The sequence below is a fragment of the Mycotypha africana genome (genome assembly GCF_025528875.1).
Source record: "Mycotypha africana strain NRRL 2978 chromosome Unknown BDF20scaffold_4, whole genome shotgun sequence".
Lineage (NCBI taxonomy): Eukaryota > Fungi > Mucoromycota > Mucoromycetes > Mucorales > Mycotyphaceae > Mycotypha > Mycotypha africana.
The window spans coordinates 1891016-1911070 of record NW_026515728.1 but is presented as its reverse complement, the minus strand read 5'-3'; the positions used below and the strand labels follow the sequence as shown (position 1 = coordinate 1911070).

Here is a 20055-nt window from a genome sequence, read left to right as displayed (position 1 = left end):
GATGATCTTACATCTATTACCTGTTTTAGGAAAGTCACCGGAGATTTGAATTTCAGGGCAAAATACGAAAACTGTCTGTGGAGAGAAAGAGAGAGAGAGACAGACAATGGTGGCACAAAGAAAAAACGACAGGCTCACTTGTTCCCAAAACGACTTTTTTTTTTTTTTTATTTAATCAATTGGATCATCCCATCAATGAGGAGCAGGACGTGCATTAGATGAGCTTGCTGCTGATCTCTGCTTATGACCAACATGATTGTGAGGTTTATATGGTATATTCGAGGAAGAATTCTTTTGTCTCCTTCGCTGTTTGGATTCAAACTCATGCCAATCACCTTGTACGCTTAATAAACTGCCAAAATATACAATTTTAGTTATTCTTAAAACTGTCTCTGTGCGGATGAAAGTGGATGTTGACTTACTTTGCAGGCTTTATAGGCTTGGGGCCTTCTTCTTTGAAATATTTGAAATTGAGTGCATCTGCTGCCGTGGGTCTCTTGATGGGATCTAATGATAATAAAGCTTCTGCCAATTCTAACGCACCAGGCGATAGTAAACTATACGTAAAATGTTGAGGGAAACATGAGCTTCGCCATCCGTAGCAGAAAGAAACTTCAAACAAACCGTCTTTACGCTTCGTATGTATCTCTAAATTTCGATTCATAGGTTTTATTCGGTCGCACCATTTCAAACCACGGCAAAGATCTCACTGTGGGCCAGTTCTCTTCTGTGGGTGTTCCCATAATTTTATAAATGCATTCTAGTTGACTGACTTCATCTGTACCGTTGAAAATAGCTCTTCCTGTAAAGAATTCTAGCATGATACATCCAACGCTCCAAATATCAACAGCAGGTCCATAGGCAGTAGCGCCTAATAAGAGTTCAGGTGGCCTATACCATAAGGTAATCACTCGATTGGTGTAATCATGACTTCTGCTTTTTTCAAATACTCTTGCCAAGCCAAAATCTGCAATTTTTAATTCTCCCTCATTATTCAGTAACAAATTCGATCCTACATGTGCAAAAAAACTTGACTAAGTACACAAGCAGTGCCATGTCTACTCTTTCTCTCTTTGTTACCTTTTATGTCTCTGTGGAGTATTCCCATGTCATGTAGATAAGCCAAACCCTCCAGCATTTGCTTTACTAATGATTTTGTATGCTCAGGCTCAAATTTAAATTCTGGATGCCCCAGAATGCCTGAGAGATCGTGATCCATGTATTCCAATACCATATAGACTGAACCTTTTGCTACCATCACTTCTTGTAATTCCACAATACGTTCATGTTTCAATTTTTGTAAAAGTTTAATTTCTCTCATAGCAGTGATAGGGAACTATAAAATACCCTTTTTTTTTAATGCAATCTGGATATCGAAAATATACATTTTTGCTCTTTTGTTCATGCATGAGGTAACTTACACCATCTTTTTTAGATTCCATTCGAATACGTTTCAATGCCATCAAGCTCCCTGTCTTACAATTGCGTGCCTTATATACCTTGCTATAAAAAAGAAATTCATTGTTTTTTTCAATATCTATCTTTGTCGTAGCTCAAGCCACACTACTATTCAATCATCTTACCCATAAGTCCCTTCTCCAACCTGTCCGATCTTTTCATACAAAATAGAAGGGTCTTCTTGAGTTTGGTATGGGTATCCTATTTCTTTCAAGACTTTATCACTGTCTTTCCCCTTGGATGACGTTGTTGCTGATGCTAACGATGTGTTTACAGTGTTGATAGCAGGCGTGGTGGTATGAGTGATAGTTGGATGATCTATTACTGAAGTGGCTGCTGCATTAGCAGTTGTTGTTGTTGTTGTTGTTGTTGTTGTTGATGTTGTAGTATTCTGGGGTATAGCTTGTTGTTGCGCTTGCTGATAGTAAGCTGAATCATAATAGCTGTAATAATTATTCGGATCTTGGTGTTGAGTTTGATAATATTGCTGGATGTATTGTTGGTATTCTTCTTGTGTATAATTTGTACCATAAGTAGTGTTATAATCCGTCACTGTATAACCATAAAAACTACTCCATGCAGCAGAAGCAGCTGCCTGTTGTTGAGGGTCCATTTGTTGGTATTGCTGATAATAGCTGTTGTTTGCATCGTTCGGTTGCTGCTGCTGATAATACGCCGCTGGTGCTGTAGGTAGTCGATCTTGTTCCTCATGAGCAGCAGAAGCCGTTTGTGTTGTTTCTGTTGCTGCAGCTGTGTGTTTACTAAGCACATCGGCTTTTGGTCCAGTCGGTATGGCATCATTGCTGTCAGTTTCACGCTCTGGTCGTCGGTAATAACCCTGATCGCGATAATCTCTTCTGCTATTACTCATAGTACTGCTAGTATGATGACCATGACTACCCTTGTTGTCCAATGTCAAGTCTCTTTCTCTACTCTTTGGTCGTCTCGAAGACACTTTGGACCATCTATCGCGGTAATCCTCTGGACTTCTATTGCGGTCCCGGCTTCTATCACGGCTTCTCTCTCGACTTCTGTCTCGACTTCTATCGCTATATCTACTACTGCTTTCTCTATCATACCGATGTCTACTACTGCCACTGCTACTGCTGTGATGATCGTACCCGTAATTCCTTCTTTTGTCTCGATGACTGCTGCTGCTACTGTGATGGTAATAACGTTCATCGTCCTTGCTGCTTGGTCGACTATAGTGTTCGTCTCTGCTTCTTTTCTCCGCATTAGATATTCCTCGTCTATCGGGTTTCCGTTCTATAGATCTGCTATCTCTCGATCTTGTATAGTTTCGATCATCCATAATTTGACAGGGAAATCAATAAAGTAAGTAATTGAAGAAAAATGGGGAATAATAATTGTACAATTGGAAAAAGAAGAGTTCAATATATAAATACGAATATGAAAATGGTATGCAAAATAAGACAAATTCTTTTTTTTTCTTTCTCTCTTTTTTTTTTGTTTTCTCCTGTTTATATGTTGGAAAAAGGGTTTGCTTAATATTGTATAATGTACAAAAAAAAAAAAAAAAAAGGTTATGTAATTTTTTTGAAAAGGGAAAGTGGCAAAAGCGGGATTTGGCGCGTCTTTCAACTTTACAAAAAAATAAAATCATAAAAATCAACACTTAAAGAATTTCACGACTATAGCCTTAATTATTGATCGAATAAATAATGAAAGTTGTACCAATAAAGCATATCCTCACTAGAAAGCATGATATACATAATAACGCAGTAGTAATTATATTAATGATTGTTTTATTCAAATCAAAGAAAAGCTATATTTTTATGTATTTCGCTAGGAACAGGCTAACTTTAAAGAAAGAATGTTTTAAAGCGTGATGTCTCACATACGAACCAGACAACAAGTGTTCATCTTACCGAAAACCATGCTCTTTTCTATCTCTTCTCTTCCTGTCTTCTAAGCGCTGTATACATTATATGACGATCGTTGGAACGCAAAGATGCCTATATTGCTTGTGTTGTTTGAACCTCACTAAGGCCACTTCACATAGAGGGAGAACCATGCCCGTAACCAAAAGCCTCCTTCCTCCCGTTTATGACTTTAGTACTTATAATGCAAAATAAAACTGCATATGCTACCCTATAAATTGCTTTGGAACGAAGGAGCAACTTTACTGAGAAGCACAAGCCAAGTCCCTGGTAAATAAGTATAACCATTTACATATTTGTCCCGCAATTAAAAGCTCACATATTAACAAATCTAATCTCAGAGTAAAGAAGCTTCACTTTTCTCATTTTACCCATAGTGTATACTTGACAAAGTTGACAAAAGCAAATAAAAGTGCAGAAATAAAATATAAACTACTTGATCCGATGTATTCTCTTTATTCAAGGCTATTGTAGCGCTATTTAATTCTTTTAGCCATAAAGAGACGCTGCAAATCAGAACAGTAAGCAAAAAGAGAAGAGAAATATGGTTTTTATAGTCTTTTTTTAAATCAGCTCTTTTTGAACTATTCATAATGTGGCATATAAGACATTAGCACAAAGCTTGTTTTAAATCACATCTTATATTTAAGAACAGAATGATGATGATAAGCAGTATTTTTATTGATTTTTCGAAATTTTTAAAACACATAGCCGCGACTAAGTTTACCACTTTTTTTCCTTTTCGCTGTAATCGTGAATTATCACATTTGTTCTTATAGAAACAATCACACAATAACTATGTATCTTTATGTTAGTGTCCAGAGCAATAATCAACTGGGAATGATCTAACAGTCATCATACGGTAGGCTAATTTAACACCCATTTTATTATTGTCATTTATGACCAACTCCATTCATATAGATAAAAACTCTTACAATGGGGTAAATGCAAAGCGAAGTATTGCCATTACGAGACGTTGTAGAGCAAACTGACGTTCGCTAAAAAGTACCAACACAGAGCATTAAACTCTAAGCAAGAGGTATTTATTGTTATCTCTACCACTTTCCAAAAGGACCTATAATGAAAGCAGTGAATACGAGGAATATTTTATTGTTAATCGGTAAAATGATATAATTGCTTACCGAAGCCATATCCACCACCACCTCCTCCTCCTCCACCATGGTGACCTCCGCCGCCGTGATGGCTACCACCACCACCACCACCAAATGGACCCCATCCGCCACCACCACCACCACCACCATGGTGACCTCCGCCGCCGTGATGGTTACCATTACCACCACCACCACCACCAAAAGGACCCCATCCACCATAGCCTCCCCCTCCGCCGTGATGACCTCCATGGCCACCACCTCCCGGTAAAAATGAGCTAATCAATCCGTGAGCGCCGCCTCCGCCGCCTCCGCCGCCGAAGAATTGGCCGAAGCCTCCCAATGGAGGTGGTGGAGGACGATAATAATGGTTATTTTGATGCTACAGTAAAAATTAGCCGCTCAGCTGATGGATATATACGTTATTATACACAGCACAATCTTCAGCTTACATTATTGTTGTGGCCACCAAGTTTCCCTGCTGCATATCTATTATAATACTTTATCAATGATGGTAATTTTGATTGTCGCTGAAACTTAATTTACCCTAATAAAGATCCTGCTAAGGCGCCACCAGCTACACCTAATCAGAGTAAATGCACAGTTGAAAAAAGTAAGAATCTAACAAAGTGCCAAGAAAAGAATTCCATATTATTTATACCCGTAAACATCTTTCCCATTCCTCTTTCGTCAACAGCCCCGTCAGCTGTTGCTGTTGTAGCTGTCTGTGCATTAGGGTAAGGCGAATATTGTTGTTGTTGAGGTGGATAACCACTGGCACTATTATAACTTGCTGCTTCTCCTCCGGCTCGGGTATTTGTCGGAGGTGAGGAAGTGGATGTGCCTGTGGGCAGTTCCCATTGTGTTCGTCCCGATGCTTCTTCTGCATAATAATAACGTTGATTTGTTTCATCCCAAATAGCAATCCTTTGATAGAAGACATTGGTATAGTCAAAATACTAGCAATTTTAATTATAAAAAACAAAAAGAAGTTAAACGTACCATCCAGGTGGAAGCATAGGTGGAGGTGGTTGTTGACTCATATTATATTAAAAAATATTGATGTTAATGAAAATGAAGAAGAAAGAAAAGAAAAAATTGAAAAAAAAAACCGGTTATAACACTTTTAAGTAAGCTGCATTATCGCTGTTGCACTACTAATACTATTAGAACTCAGTAACAATCATAATAAAAGAACTTCTTCTCACCATTCCTCGTAGGTATAATTCCCATACACAGTTACAGACAATAGAGCAATTGTAGATCGTTTATTTAGGAATGACAGTTTCTACAAGCTCATTCACCTTATCTGCTTCAATGTAGACCAAGAAGTATGCATTTGCTGTTGAGCCCGTCGTATCACGGACCACTTCTTGTTCTTGCACCTTCGTCACTTGTGAATCGTTGTATCTCCACCATTGATCTTCTTTATGATCAAGAATATAGATCCAATAATGCCCGTAGCTTGCCTGGCCTTGATGAATAAATACTGCATGCAATTTATAGGCCATTCCTTGGCAATCATCATACTGATGCTTGATTTTCTCCTCCAAATCCTTTATCTTTTTTGTACTTTCAACCATCTTTTGTCGAGTATAATTTTTTTCTCTCTCTAATATGTTCAATGCTTTTTCCAACTCTTCTTTGCTGCGAGAATTATCTCCTACTGATAAATCTTTCAATATTTGATGTGTTGTTTCCAATAATTCAGGTACAGATAATTTGGAATTCTTCGAAAAGAGCAATCCAAGCAGTTAATTTTCTATTCTTCGTATATATAGTTTTAGCATAAACACTCACCTTGAATTTGGTATATTTATTAACAAGCTTTTTGTTTTTTTCTAATTCTGCTCTCCACTGACTCACTTGCAATCTCTTATCCTTTAAAAGTTCGAAGTTTTTATCAGCATAACGATCAAGGTAAATCACTTTATCAAACTGAATGAATTCATTCGACTTGTAAACATTGGCTGTAGCCCTATCAAACTGCACGCGCTGCACAAGAATTTGGAAGATGGGAGGGAACAGTTTTACAGTCACTTCCCTCAAAGCATCTCGTCCTCCTTGATAATTTTCCACTTTATCTGCAAAAAAATACTCATCTAATCCATCATACAAATTTTTTTGTTCGGATGCATCCACAATAACATGGGAAAAGTCTTCTTCCATTTCTTTGGTGACGGTCTTATTGGCGACTTCGTCATGATATGTTAGAATTTGACGAGCTTTGCCATAGAAAAGCTGGCGCACCATATCATCTATCTGCTCTCCTTCATCTGTTTTGGACAAAGGTTTCAAGGCTGCTTCGACAAGATACATGACGTTGCTCATACATTCTGTGACATCTTGTTGTCTACCAAATAGCATGGAGTCGACACTAGGCTTCACTTTTTTTACTTCTTTCGTTGTGGCTGAAGTGATAACACTGTCAACTGCTATTGGAGTATTGTTTACCAACATTTTTTGACCTGTTAACTCTGATACTGATACAGAACGATTAGCTTCACTCTCTTCATAGCTTGGTGGTAATTCGTCCGGTAACCTTTCATCCATTATCGGAGTAGACTGCTGTAATTGTTCTGGTTGTTGTAGTTGTTGTTTTTGCTGTTCCTGTGCATCATTGTTCATCATTTCCCTCTCAACTATAACTGGTTCCTCAAGATTCACATTCTTGGCCATTGCTAAAAATGTTGCAGGCTTCTCAACAGTTGATTCAACCTTATTAACACCGTCTACAACGTTATTATTATTTCCCGAATCATCGCGGGCCTCGTCCTCTGCAATATTTGTTGATGACTCTATAGTGTCATTATCTGCCATTATAACGTCGCTATCTGCTTTCTCATCAACTTCTTCTTCCTCCTTCTCATTCAACAAGGCCATATAAGCTAAGTCATATTGTGGAGAAATTGCTTTCTCATTGGTATGCTGTAGGTTCAGAAACAATTCTCTCAACAACCCAACAACTTCAGAACGAGACAATATAGTATTAGCAGGGAGTGGAAAGATAACCTCCAGTCTAAGAAGACAAACAAACTTACACTTTTTTGCGCGGCGTATTTCCAATTGATCCACAACGATATTGCCAATTCGCTTAAGCTCACTATTTTCACTTTCGATATGTTCCTCATTGTTGATGATGGTTTCGCGAAAAGGTATAATTGCGTTATAATACTGTTTACGTTGACAACAGGGTGTTAGTATCTTTCACAATAACACTTTTTGATTGTTATGATATATACCTGCAATAAACTATTAAAGTAGCAAGTATTCCCTATGTTGTTCAGTCCAACAGGTCTATCAAATGAAAAGTGTCGAATGTCCCATTCAGAAGAAAAAGAAATTAAAGTTAAAAGACATGTTCATATGTGCGTGTGCGTCGATAAATAGAAAAGGTTTGAATAAGGATAACGTACGTTTTCACTTGCTGATTGATCATAGATGAAGGAACTACGTTGCGTATGGAACGCGTCAGTTTCTTAAAACAACTTCATTCTTGTTTGAATTTAATAAGAGTCCCCTCTTACCTCCCGTCAAACTTTCTATAGCAGGGCCATCACTTGAAGCTGTGATGCCTTTTTCTCGTTTTAAAAACTGTAATAAATCAAAGCTATTTCTAGCAATAGCAATAATTTTTAGCTTTTCTTGATGCGTGTTTTTTTCTGCAGGCTCATCTCCCATTTTAATGCGATAAAGTCCCTTTATCAACTCTACATCCTCAGCAGTATCGGCTGTGATACCGAAATAAGCATATGCGTCGCCCACATCATTGTGACCAATCCTGCCTTTGCTACGCTCACAAGCAACCAGTGCTTGTAAAGCATCTGAATGACTTCGGTGGTTGGCAATTTTGACTAGATTATCCATAGCTTCGTAATCATCCACTAATATTGTTGTTTCATTCAGTAACTTTTCATATGCCCACGTCACCAGACTGTCAGAAGCGCCGGAAGTCAAGCCAAAATAAGCGTACGCATCGTTGATATAGTCATCACTCTGGTTCATTGCTTTTTCATGCTCAAGCGATGCGACAACGCCCAATTCTTCGTATATGACATTGTCGTTGAACTGCAATCCTTCCTCACCTTTTGATTTAGGTACGGTTGTCACGCCTAATTCTTGGCGAAGCGAGTTTAATGATAGCATAAGTTCTTGCTGGATTTGTTGTAGCCTATCTTTTTCGGCGATAGTTTCAACAGCAGGAGGGATGAAATATTGCTCCTCATTTAATATGTATCCAATACATTCTAACAGAGCCTGACTTTGTATCCATCAGTGTATGTTAGATACAATTCATAAAAGAGAGCATTTAGGTCATTTTATCCATTGTATGTACAGTTTTGAAAGAAAAGGACTCAAGCTCTACCTGGTCTGATCAAAACCGATGCGTGCCAAAAAGTGAGGATTATTAGAATTGATATTCCGTTTAACGTCTGATAATAGATCCTTCAAATAAATCAATAAAGTTGCAAAGGTAGTGACTAATGTGGGCTTTTTCTCTCCTTGTTGCTGCTGCATCATTTCAGCAAAAGATGTAGACTTTTTACGTGTCGCTTCCAATACTTTCAAAATTGTTGTTGAGATAATTGGTTCTTTCCATTCGACTGATACAGTATAGTTACAGCCACAGCACTCATAGCTACTTTCAAGTGCCTTTGAATGATAATGGTGACAAGGATAATCAAGTCCTAAACAGGGCTTCCTATTTTCGACCTCCTCTGTGCAATTATTCTGAGTAGTGGTGGTCAGCAGAAGCCAAGTATGACAAATATGACATATAAAGCGAGTCGTGATTGTAGTGTTGTTTGAACCGTTCTCAATGTTATCTGAAAAAGAAACGAAAGGCGTAATCTCAGTTAGGTCATCCGTTGCTGGCACTATGTCTATCAGCTGTACAGCATCATGTTGTTGCTGTTGTGGCAAACTTGACTTTTGTTCAATACTTGTATCTTGGCCGTTCGTTGTAATCCGTCCGAAGCATGTAAATTTGTGACGATGATCATTGGTGGTGATGACGATTTTCTCGAGATGTTGTAATAGGGCCGCAGGGGTATAACAAGGACAGTCTTTTAAAGATTGAATAATTGTGTTTGTTGTACCTGCAACAGTAGCAGAGCGAGGTGGTAAAGCAGGAACTGCAGTAGACATAGCTTTCAAAAAAGTATAAACGACAATGCAGGCAGTAAAAGCACGCTAATGATACACAACAAAATCTGAGTAGCGGAATTTCAATTCATTAGGCATTAGTTTATGATACTTTGACAAATTGAAGCCATCAATCACACTTGACAAAGTTATAATGTTAAGCACGGCAAAAACCGGGTCAGGCTCATAATTATACTTAATGTATCCTTAACAGCGTCGGTTGAGATAACGTGCTGCTATCATTGCACAGATTCTAGTAACATAGTAACGGAGCATTTTGCATGAATAATACAAACATTCAATTTGTGTTTAGCAAAGCTCTAAACCTGTCTATTGCAACAATACAACAAGTTAGACTTTTCGTCCTTTATTCTCAATTTGTTCGTACACAGCATAAATCTTTCTTCTCGTATATGTTTACTGGATAGGAGGAGGAGGAGGAGGAGGAGCGGATACCATTTGTGCCTTATAACTTTCATAAAGAATTTCAAAAAAAGTAGGATCGCACTATATGATAACAGCCACAATTTGTTAGTACTTTTGTCCTTTAGTTACACACAGGCTTCAAGTCTTTTTACCTGAATCATATTCAGTAATTGTTGAATAAACTCTGGTTTGGATAACAATGGTCTGCCTGCAAAACGTCTGCCTATTTCTGGTCTCATCAAACCTATCACTTGCTGTGGTAATAATGGTAAGCCCATGGGCGGCATAGGAGGGGGTGGTGGCGTTGGTAGGTGTGGCTGCGATGAAAGTGCTGCTGGATGTTGTGGAGGATGTGGCAGCCCTCCATGAAGTGCTTGTAGCAAAGAGCCAGTATTTCTATGGTTCGGTGATGTGATGGGTGTTTTATTGATAGTGGGGGCACTAATATTCAAATTTGAAGCTGTAGACACAGTTGTAGGAGGATTCATAAAAGGTGGATAAAATGGTTTCGTTAACTCTCCATTCGTTATAGCTCTTCGCTGCTGTTGTTGCTGTTGATTCAAATCATTACTATTGCTCATTTTGATATTCTCAAGATTTTTTTCTATCACTGCAATGTCATTATTGTGGTTCATTCTAGGTGTCGTTGTAGTTGTTACGGAAGCAGAATTGTTATTTGCGTTATTAAATAGTTCTTGTAATTTGTTATTCATCGCTGTAGCCGGAGAACGTCCAATGACTGGAGAAGCATTGAATTGAGGTACAGGCATGTTGGTGGGTTGTTGTTTCTGTTGTGGTTGCTGTTGCTGTGGTGCCCTGCCATTAACTAACATCTTAAACAGCTCATTTCCAGCATTGTTGTTATTGTTTACAGTGCTTGGATTGTTGCTTGCTTTCTGTAGCATTTGTAGTATATCCACTCTTCGCTCAACTGGTTTAACTTGAGTTGATGGTAGAGCCTTTATACCTTCATGTAGCCTTTTTTTTTCATAATTGGTTAATACGTGTGGACCACACTGCTTCTTAGCAGCAACTGCTCTTACGTTGAACCTACTTTAATATTTTTGACAAGATTCGTTCCCGGTCTCTCTTTTCAAATAACCATAGCGCACAAGCTTCACCTTTTTTTTTTCAAAATTCGGTATGAGTAATTGAGTTCGGTACATTTGCGAAATGTCACTTTGAATTCTATTTTACCTTCATTTGTTTGATAAATGATAAACTCATCTGTCAGATTAATTTCTTCAAAATCCGTCAATTGCAACGAGAAGTTTTCTATCGAAAGTCGATTCAAAATATATAAACCAAAATAAGGTGCGCTTTTGCTATTGTTCAGATGGATAGTTCAAATGAAGGAAAAAAGAAGACTGTGTAAGCATAGCCGATACCGCTGCGTAAAATAAGAATAATGAAAGATAGTGTTGCGTTTTCTTTACCCTTGTGTTAAGAAAATGACACCTTCGTATCCTAATTTTTCCTTTTTATGGTAGATAATTATTCATATCAGCTATCATCCTTCCCTTTTGGAAAGACCTCAGCCAGAAATATTCAATATATTACCCAACTGGCTTTGTCTATGTCAAATTTGTAGACAACGGCATGGGCTGATTGATCGAGAATGTCACAGATGTTGGGATCGTGCCGTTTCAGAACATCCAGGTTCAGTTTTTTACGTGCAACGAGGTCCATTAGCTTTTATAGAGGTCGGAAAGGATTAAAAGTAAGATAAAGTACGAAAGGCAATAACACGTCAGCTTAATCCAAAATTATTGAACTTTTTAATTTTGAGTAAGCTGGTCACAGATAAGCTTTCGCGAGACGAAAATCATGCAAGCACTGGTTTACTGTATCAAACGACTTAACACAAGGCGAAACAACGTACAATCGTTAAAACACACGCTCTCAATCAGCGTATTTTCCTTTGATATGACATATTCGGCTTCAGATTCTTTTGTTGATGTTACTTTGTAAATTTGATTTATGATGCTATTAAATCAGAAAATGATATTCTAAGCTTTTAAAACAGGATAAATTCCCATATTTATATATGTACATGCGGAAGGGGCCCTGATTTACAACTTCCCAGAGTCCTAATAAAACTGCTTGGTTATCATTCTGGTTTAATGAACCCGGTATCTGCTGGTTTTGCTCGTTTTTCTGAAGATTCTTTCATCGCAGCTCTTGCTCTTTTACGGTTATTCTTGAGCTGGTTTTTTGATAACTTTCTGATTGTTTGCATTTCGTTACCAAATTCTCGATCTGTCATCTGTGAATATTTTTCGACATTTTCCTCTCGCGCCAATCGTTGCTCCTGCTCTTCTTCTTGTTCTCTTGCCTATAAGCGCGCAAAGGTATAAATAAATGATAAATTTGTAGATAGAAAAGTCATCTAACGCACCTCTACTGTCTTGTTAAATTCTTTAAATGATCTTCGAGCTGCTACTGAATTTTGTATAAATGGTAAATAACTTGTTTCGTATTGAATCTGTATCTTACTGTACCATATCATAAAATTAATGAGAATTCATTCATGAAATATACTCTTCTTCTTGAAAATAGTTTTAATATTTACGGTTTCTGTGTATCAATCAACTTATTATCCAACACCCACTCTGACTCAGAAGCAATACGTTTCTTCTCCTTTTCCAAATTTTCCCTCATTTCCTTTTCTAAGCTTCTTTGCATGAACTAATCGATCATTGTTCTTTGGTTAATCGTACAGATCAACTTTATGTAAGTGCTCAAACAGCTTCCATGTGTAAATTTTCTACCTTCATATTTAGTAGCCTGCTTGAAGGCTTCTTTGCTTCTTTTTTAGCTGGAGTCATAATTTGCAATCTGTTGTATGTGGGATACTGCAGCAACTAAAAAAGTCGAGAGAAAATTTAAACTGTCTGATTCTTTGGCTGCCGTGACCGTTCCACATCAGTACAAAAGCAGACGTTCGAGCCAAGCATTTATTATTCGTTATTTTAAAATTAAAATATTTGAAGAAATGGACGATAAACCTTTATTTTAGACTATGTAGGGTTTTTATTGTAGATCTTGTATGATTCTAGACGTCAATATGTGTGAATGAGATAATTATTTTGGAATAGCGCTATCGTTTATCGTAGGCCTGCTCTGTCCTGTAAGCATTTCTCCCAGAAGCTTTCAACGTGTCTATTTAACGCATCCATGACAATCACCCGATATAGCTGTTTCAACTGCTTCATTGATACGAGAAGAAAGCTCATCACCTTTCTGAAGGGTCTCTTTAATGCTCGCTTTGATTTTGCCCAGCATTCTTCAATTGTTTTTCAAAATGGTGAGTATGGGGGCATGAACAGCAGCTTGTAGCTGCGTTTGTTGATAGTATCGATAACGAACTACGCATGCTGAATTCTGCAATTATTCATTACAATAAAATGGCCTTTCTCAAGTCTAGTTTGTCCAACATGTCCATTATACCCTCCATAAATTTCAGGTAATGATAGGAAGTGGTGCCTTTAATTGGCATTTTTGGAAGTCCTTGGATGTCAGCCTTTCTCTTTTCCGTCCTAGGCTGTTGTTGGTATTGCTGTTCGACCTTAATAGAATTACTTACATTCAGTGGTTGTACACTTGAGAAATCAATTACCGCTGCGCAATTCCGGCCAATCGAACTAATATTGGCTTCTTTTTGAATTATACTTTAACAGTAGAGTATGTTTCGCATTTGGACCACGTACGGCCTCTCATAAGTTGCGTATTGAAGCCAGCTTCGACTACAAAGACACGGTTCTTTTTGGAAGCCAACACCAGCAGCTCCATTGACTCACCATCTTGAACTTTTGGTTCTTATTTCTTGAATCTCCTCGTCCAATTCTTCCTTTACTGACAAAGAATTCTTAGGTGATTATAACTGATCGCTTGAACGTGATCATTGTTGATACATTTTTCGGTTTCCATGGCATTTGTTGGATTTTCTGCCCTCATCATAAATCAGGTTCACGTGTAAGTCAAGCTGTTGGCGTTTTAACCCCATCCGTCTCACTTTTTGCGTCCGTTGTTTCGTAATTTTACAAAACGACCAAGTACCAACAAAATGCGAGGGTGCTGGCAATCAAATTATAAGTAATTAATTGAGCGAGGCGTCGCTTTGGGCCTCGATGAAAATGGCACTTTTTCTTAAGTTTAAGAGTTTCTAGTTCTGAATGCATACAAAATACATTTACTTATAAAATATTGAGATTCATGGGAAGTTTTATATGTATAACACTGCTTAGAAAATAATAAAAAAAGTCAACCGGTCCATTTCACTGCTTAGAAAATATAAAAAAAGACAACTGGTCCAACCGGTCCATTTCTCTGCTTAGAAAATACAAAAAAAAAAGACAACTGGTCCAACCGGTCCAACCGGTCCAACTGGTCCATTTCTCTGCTTAGAAAATACAAAAAAAAAAGACAACTGGTCCAACCGGTCCAACCGGTCCAACTGGTCCATTTCTCTGCTTAGAAAATACAAAAAAAAAAGACAACTGGTCCAACCGGTCCAACCGGTCCAACTGGTCCATTTCTCTGCTTAGAAAATACAAAAAAAAAAGACAACTGGTCCAACCGGTCCAACCGGTCCAACTGGTCCATTTCTCTGCTTAGAAAATACAAAAAAAAAAGACAACTGGTCCAACCGGTCCAACTGGTCCATTTCACTGCTTAGAAAATATAAAAAAAGACAACTGGTCCAACCGGTCCATTTCTCTGCTTAGAAAATACAAAAAAAAAGACAACTGGTCCAACCGGTCCAACCGGTCCAACTGGTCCATTTCTCTGCTTAGAAAATACAAAAAAAAAAGACAACTGGTCCAACCGGTCCAACTGGTCCATTTCTCTGCTTAGAAAATACAAAAAAAAGACAACTGGTCCAACCGGTCCAACCGGTCCAACTGGTCCATTTCTCTGCTTAGAAAATACAAAAAAAAAAAGACAACTGGTCCAACCGGTCCAACCGGTCCAACTGGTCCATTTCTCTGCTTAGAAAATACAAAAAAAAAAGACAACTGGTCCAACCGGTCCAACTGGTCCATTTCACTGCTTAGAAAATATAAAAAAAGACAACTGGTCCAACCGGTCCATTTCTCTGCTTAGAAAATACAAAAAAAAAGACAACTGGTCCAACCGGTCCAACCGGTCCAACCGGTCCATTTCTCTGCTTAGAAAATACAAAAAAAAAGACAACCGGTCCAACCGGTCCAACTGGTCCATTTCTCTGCTTAGAAAATACAAAAAAAAAGACAACTGGTCCAACCGGTCCAACCGGTCCAACTGGTCCATTTCTCTGCTTAGAAAATACAAAAAAAAGACAACTGGTCCAACCGGTCCAACCGGTCCAACTGGTCCATTTCTCTGCTTAGAAAATACAAAAAAAAAAGACAACTGGTCCAACCGGTCCAACTGGTCCATTTCACTGCTTAGAAAATATAAAAAAAGACAACTGGTCCAACCGGTCCATTTCTCTGCTTAGAAAATACAAAAAAAAAAGACAACTGGTCCAACCGGTCCAACTGGTCCATTTCTCTGCTTAGAAAATACAAAAAAAAAGACAACTGGTCCAACCGGTCCAACCGGTCCAACTGGTCCATTTCTCTGCTTAGAAAATACAAAAAAAAAAGACAACTGGTCCAACCGGTCCAACTGGTCCATTTCACTGCTTAGAAAATATAAAAAAAGACAACTGGTCCAACCGGTCCATTTCTCTGCTTAGAAAATACAAAAAAAAAGACAACTGGTCCAACCGGTCCAACCGGTCCAACTGGTCCATTTCTCTGCTTAGAAAATACAAAAAAAAAGACAACTGGTCCAACCGGTCCAACCGGTCCAACTGGTCCATTTCTCTGCTTAGAAAATACAAAAAAAAAAGACAACTGGTCCAACCGGTCCAACTGGTCCATTTCACTGCTTAGAAAATATAAAAAAAGACAACTGGTCCAACCGGTCCATTTCTCTGCTTAGAAAATACAAAAAAAAAAGACAACTGGTCCAACCGGTCCAACTGGTCCATTTCTCTGCTTAGAAAATACAAAAAAAAAGACAACTGGTCCAACCGGTCCAACCGGTCCAACTGGTCCATTTCTCTGCTTAGAAAATACAAAAAAAAAAGACAACTGGTCCAACCGGTCCAACTGGTCCATTTCACTGCTTAGAAAATATAAAAAAAGACAACTGGTCCAACCGGTCCATTTCTCTGCTTAGAAAATACAAAAAAAAAGACAACTGGTCCAACCGGTCCAACCGGTCCAACTGGTCCATTTCTCTGCTTAGAAAATACAAAAAAAAAGACAACTGGTCCAACCGGTCCAACCGGTCCAACTGGTCCATTTCTCTGCTTAGAAAATACAAAAAAAAAAGACAACTGGTCCAACCGGTCCAACTGGTCCATTTCTCTGCTTAGAAAATACAAAAAAAAGACAACTGGTCCAACCGGTCCAACCGGTCCAACTGGTCCATTTCTCTGCTTAGAAAATACAAAAAAAAAAAGACAACTGGTCCAACCGGTCCAACCGGTCCAACTGGTCCATTTCTCTGCTTAGAAAATACAAAAAAAAAAGACAACTGGTCCAACCGGTCCAACTGGTCCATTTCACTGCTTAGAAAATATAAAAAAAGACAACTGGTCCAACCGGTCCATTTCTCTGCTTAGAAAATACAAAAAAAAAGACAACTGGTCCAACCGGTCCAACCGGTCCAACTGGTCCATTTCTCTGCTTAGAAAATACAAAAAAAAAAGACAACTGGTCCAACCGGTCCATTTCTCTGCTTTAGAAAATACAAAAAAAAAAAAAAAAACGGTCCATTTCACTGCTTAGAAAATAATAAAAAAAGGCAACCGGTCCATTTCACTGCTTAGAAAATAAAAAAAAGTCAACCGGTCCATTTCACTGCTTGAAAATAAAAAAAAAGGCAACCGGTCCATTTCACTGCAAACGAGTTAACAAAATGCCAATGGCTAAACAAAATTGAATGCTTGGGATTTCTTCTTTGCAAATCAAGGTATTCAGGGTAATCCAAATATGATCAAGCCAATTGTGGAGTACATAATACCTACTTGTTTACAAGACATTGAGCAATTTTCCGGCATGGCCGGTGTATCAACGCTTTAATCTCAGTATCAATCGAAAATAGAACCCTTAAGATTGCTCAAAAAGAAAACCCAGGACTTCACCTAGAAAAAAGGATCAACAACAAGCATTCGAAACGCTAAAGAGAGATAGAAATGGACCGGTTGGACCAGTTGTCTTTTTTTTTGTATTTTCTAAGCAGAGAAATGGACCAGTTGGACCAGTTGGACCGGTTGGACCAGTTGTCTTTTTTTTTGTATTTTCTAAGCAGAGAAATGGACCAGTTGGACCGGTTGGACGGTTGTCTTTTTTTTTGTATTTTCTAAGCAGAGAAATGGACCGGTTGGACCGGTTGGACCAGTTGTCTTTTTTTTTGTATTTTCTAAGCAGAGAAATGGACCGCTTGACTTTTTCTTAATTTTTAATGCAAAACGCAATCTTTCCCAACACCATTCTAATGTTTGATATGGTCGTCCATGTTCGTTGAGAAACTCATGAGAACGTTCAACTAGACAATGTATGTTAAAACAATACACACCCAATGCGCTGTCCATGACATTTTGAAAAACCCCATGCGCATTACGTAATCCCATTGTGGCATTTCCATAAAGACGAATTAAACACACCTTCAAGCATTTGACTCGTTATTATGATCATAGAATCATAATAACACTTGTACGTCATCTTGTATTTCTAAATATGCGCATATATAATGCTGCATTATTACTGGCTGAGAAATTAAGGAACGAGGATTTTTTTATTTTTTTATTTTTAAATACAAACATTCAGTTTGCTGTGAACGCTCCCCTCTCTGATTTGGAGTGATAATAAAAGGACTAAAGGAGACTCATTTCACCTTACAGTTTATATCAAATTAAGTCGCGTTCACTAAGCATAAAACAACCACAAATATCACACCCATGCTCATTACGTTGAATACTAAAAGCAGGAATTGGTAACAGGTGCAGTTATCTTACCAAATTGTTTGATTGGTATCTGATAATATCCTCAAGCAAGATCGATTTTTGTGAAATTGGCTTTCCCCATACTCTGTAAAGCTTCATGTATAATGACAAAAGGATTTAAATAGGCGTGGCAATTTTGTTGAGTTTCACATAATTCTCACAAACACGCAATGAGTCATCTGGTTTGTCAACTGGTCTAACGTTGGCTGCTCATTGTGAAAAGGAAAATTTTGACATGATGCCATCTGCCACTCGTTGATTGATTTTTTGTTCCAAACTTAAGTGAAACCTTCTAGGCTTAGCAAAGACTGGTTCATGATCCCCCAGTGCTATTTTCGAATTCAACAAAGGTGTATACTTTGGATCGGTTTGGATTATCAGCTATTACGTCTTTAATTCGGAGAGAATCATGTTGGTGATGAATTCTGTATCTTTGCTTGACTTTGCTATGGCATTAATGGTCTGTGGGTCTTGAGTAGTTGGTATAATGATTCTGTTGTAATTGAACTGGATATTTACTGTTTTCATTTTACCATCTACCTGGCCTTGCAGAGAAACATTAATATCCCATCCGATAATTAGATCGTGATCTACCCCTGAATCACATGTACTTGAAATGTGCCACCGAAAGTTAAATTTGCAATGCCGCATGTGTTATTGATATTACCGTTTACGTCCCGATAAAGAAGGCTTACCTTACTATTCACGGATACACCAATTTTTCCAATAGTGACTTACTAATACCACTAATTTCTGCACCAGTATCCCTTAAACCGATACAATGTTGATTTTGTATGACTAATTTGGTTCTTGGCAAATTTGACTCGCGTTTTGCCCAAATGAGCAATGTGTTGTTACGGATGGGTATCTGTGTTTACACGTTATGAATTTCTTTTGTGTGTCTTTTGTGTTTATTACGCTGGGAAAGCTTCTTATATTGGCTGCAATCAATATGTGATATCTTTTGGTATCAGAAGAATATTTAGTTTAAGTAGTTGAAAGTAGAGACTAAGTGAGTCAGTGTGACCGAACAATAGTTCTTGGGGGATTTTTATTTTGATTTAGAATTTGGATGGTCTTTTCTATGAATGCGAGTAGAACTGAGCTTATAGTGGAATTAAAAAAGTAGTATTTACAACCGACTAACATTGTTCCTGTTAATGAATTGTACAACGCCAGTGTGCCTGGAATCTTATTTGTTCCAGTACACCATAACTGGTAAAGTCAGTAAAGCTGGATTGTTTTCCAGATTGTTATATGAATAGTGGTCAGACCGTGACATAATAGTATGGTGCTTCCTTCGACACACATCACAAATTAGATTTCCATCTTTATCATGCGCTCGTAGTTGAGTGGTTTGTTGGGATTGATGTTCTGGTTAGGTTTTCTTGAATGTTTGCTTATTGTGTCGATAACCTTTTTGAAAATTATCTACATCCATCGGCGTAGGTCCATTAACATCATCCTCCGGTTGAGCGGGTTGTGGATTGTCTTGTAGTTTTGCTCTATCTTCACTTCGATAGCTTTGTTGATAATCTGTTCCAAAGTAGTTAGATTAACTGTAGCTTGCAATGAGACGGTTTCCGGTTTATCCAAACTTAATAAACACCGTAATCTTGGTATCCTCAGTATACTTTTTAGTAATTAAGCTTAAAAGATACTCTAATTTTGTAGCATGTAATCAAATGGAGTCATTAACTCCTTTCGACATTTTTTGAGTTCTTTCAAAAGTCTTCGGTTGTCAATCTCTTCATAAATACCAAATCTACCGATTAATGATTCTTTCATCGAGTGCCTCTTTGCGAGACCTGGTGGTGGACGACGAGATAACCAGTTTTGGATATCTTGAGACATATATGATGCAAGACATCAAGCACACAAACCTAGATTGCTCACATTATGAATTTGGAAGTATGTTTATTATCAAGAATCCAGATCCGTTTTTGTGGTCATATTTAGGACTGGGGGGCTGTCC

General features: G+C 38.0%; 7 protein-coding genes across 7 annotated transcripts; 1 reads left to right on the top strand and 6 right to left on the bottom strand.

The window, feature by feature from the left end:
- Nucleotides 1–192: 192 nt before the first annotated feature.
- BDF20DRAFT_818253 (kinase-like domain-containing protein) lies at nt 193–2071 on the bottom strand (the record flags this gene model as incomplete). The annotated part of the gene is made up of 6 exons (XM_053077339.1): nt 193–352; nt 423–557; nt 634–1012; nt 1081–1336; nt 1422–1503; nt 1584–2071. 6 exons carry the CDS (start codon nt 2069–2071, stop codon nt 193–195), a joined length of 1500 nt encoding a protein of 499 aa, XP_052937554.1.
- On the top strand, nt 1806–2979 carry BDF20DRAFT_866287 (uncharacterized protein; the record flags this gene model as incomplete). The annotated part of the gene is made up of 1 exon (XM_053080837.1): nt 1806–2979. A coding segment is annotated over exon 1 (625 nt), but the record flags the coding sequence as incomplete, so codon positions are not given.
- Nucleotides 2980–4865: 1886 nt separating this feature from the next.
- On the bottom strand, nt 4866–5593 carry BDF20DRAFT_464771 (uncharacterized protein). The gene is made up of 3 exons (XM_053075515.1): nt 5471–5593; nt 5130–5395; nt 4866–5051 (listed from the first exon to the last, which is right to left on the bottom strand). Exons 1-3 carry the CDS (start codon nt 5509–5511, stop codon nt 5011–5013), a joined length of 348 nt encoding a protein of 115 aa, XP_052937552.1. The 5' UTR covers nt 5512–5593; the 3' UTR covers nt 4866–5010.
- A 143-nt stretch (nt 5594–5736) lies between these two features.
- BDF20DRAFT_817902 (uncharacterized protein) lies at nt 5737–8986 on the bottom strand (the record flags this gene model as incomplete). Its single annotated transcript, XM_053077298.1, has 9 exons — nt 5737–6198; nt 6269–6879; nt 6937–7072; nt 7319–7434; nt 7510–7642; nt 7711–7765; nt 7885–7918; nt 7996–8729; nt 8835–8986. 9 exons carry the CDS (start codon nt 8984–8986, stop codon nt 5737–5739), a joined length of 2433 nt encoding a protein of 810 aa, XP_052937551.1.
- A 989-nt stretch (nt 8987–9975) lies between these two features.
- On the bottom strand, nt 9976–11778 carry BDF20DRAFT_866276 (uncharacterized protein). Its single transcript, XM_053080836.1, has 6 exons — nt 11600–11778; nt 11476–11516; nt 11237–11364; nt 11094–11160; nt 10192–11017; nt 9976–10120 (listed from the first exon to the last, which is right to left on the bottom strand). Exons 1-6 carry the CDS (start codon nt 11726–11728, stop codon nt 10031–10033), a joined length of 1281 nt encoding a protein of 426 aa, XP_052937550.1. The 5' UTR covers nt 11729–11778; the 3' UTR covers nt 9976–10030.
- BDF20DRAFT_866270 (uncharacterized protein) lies at nt 11779–12907 on the bottom strand. The gene is made up of 4 exons (XM_053080835.1): nt 12811–12907; nt 12612–12727; nt 12438–12534; nt 11779–12374 (listed from the first exon to the last, which is right to left on the bottom strand). Exons 1-4 carry the CDS (start codon nt 12865–12867, stop codon nt 12150–12152), a joined length of 495 nt encoding a protein of 164 aa, XP_052937549.1. The 5' UTR covers nt 12868–12907; the 3' UTR covers nt 11779–12149.
- A 4471-nt stretch (nt 12908–17378) lies between these two features.
- Nucleotides 17379–19934, bottom strand: BDF20DRAFT_834958 (uncharacterized protein; the record flags this gene model as incomplete). The annotated part of the gene is made up of 8 exons (XM_053078791.1): nt 17379–17623; nt 17742–17808; nt 18093–18165; nt 18469–18690; nt 18776–18779; nt 18819–18948; nt 19516–19616; nt 19790–19934. 8 exons carry the CDS (start codon nt 19932–19934, stop codon nt 17379–17381), a joined length of 987 nt encoding a protein of 328 aa, XP_052937548.1.
- Between the last annotated feature and the right edge of the window lie 121 nt (nt 19935–20055).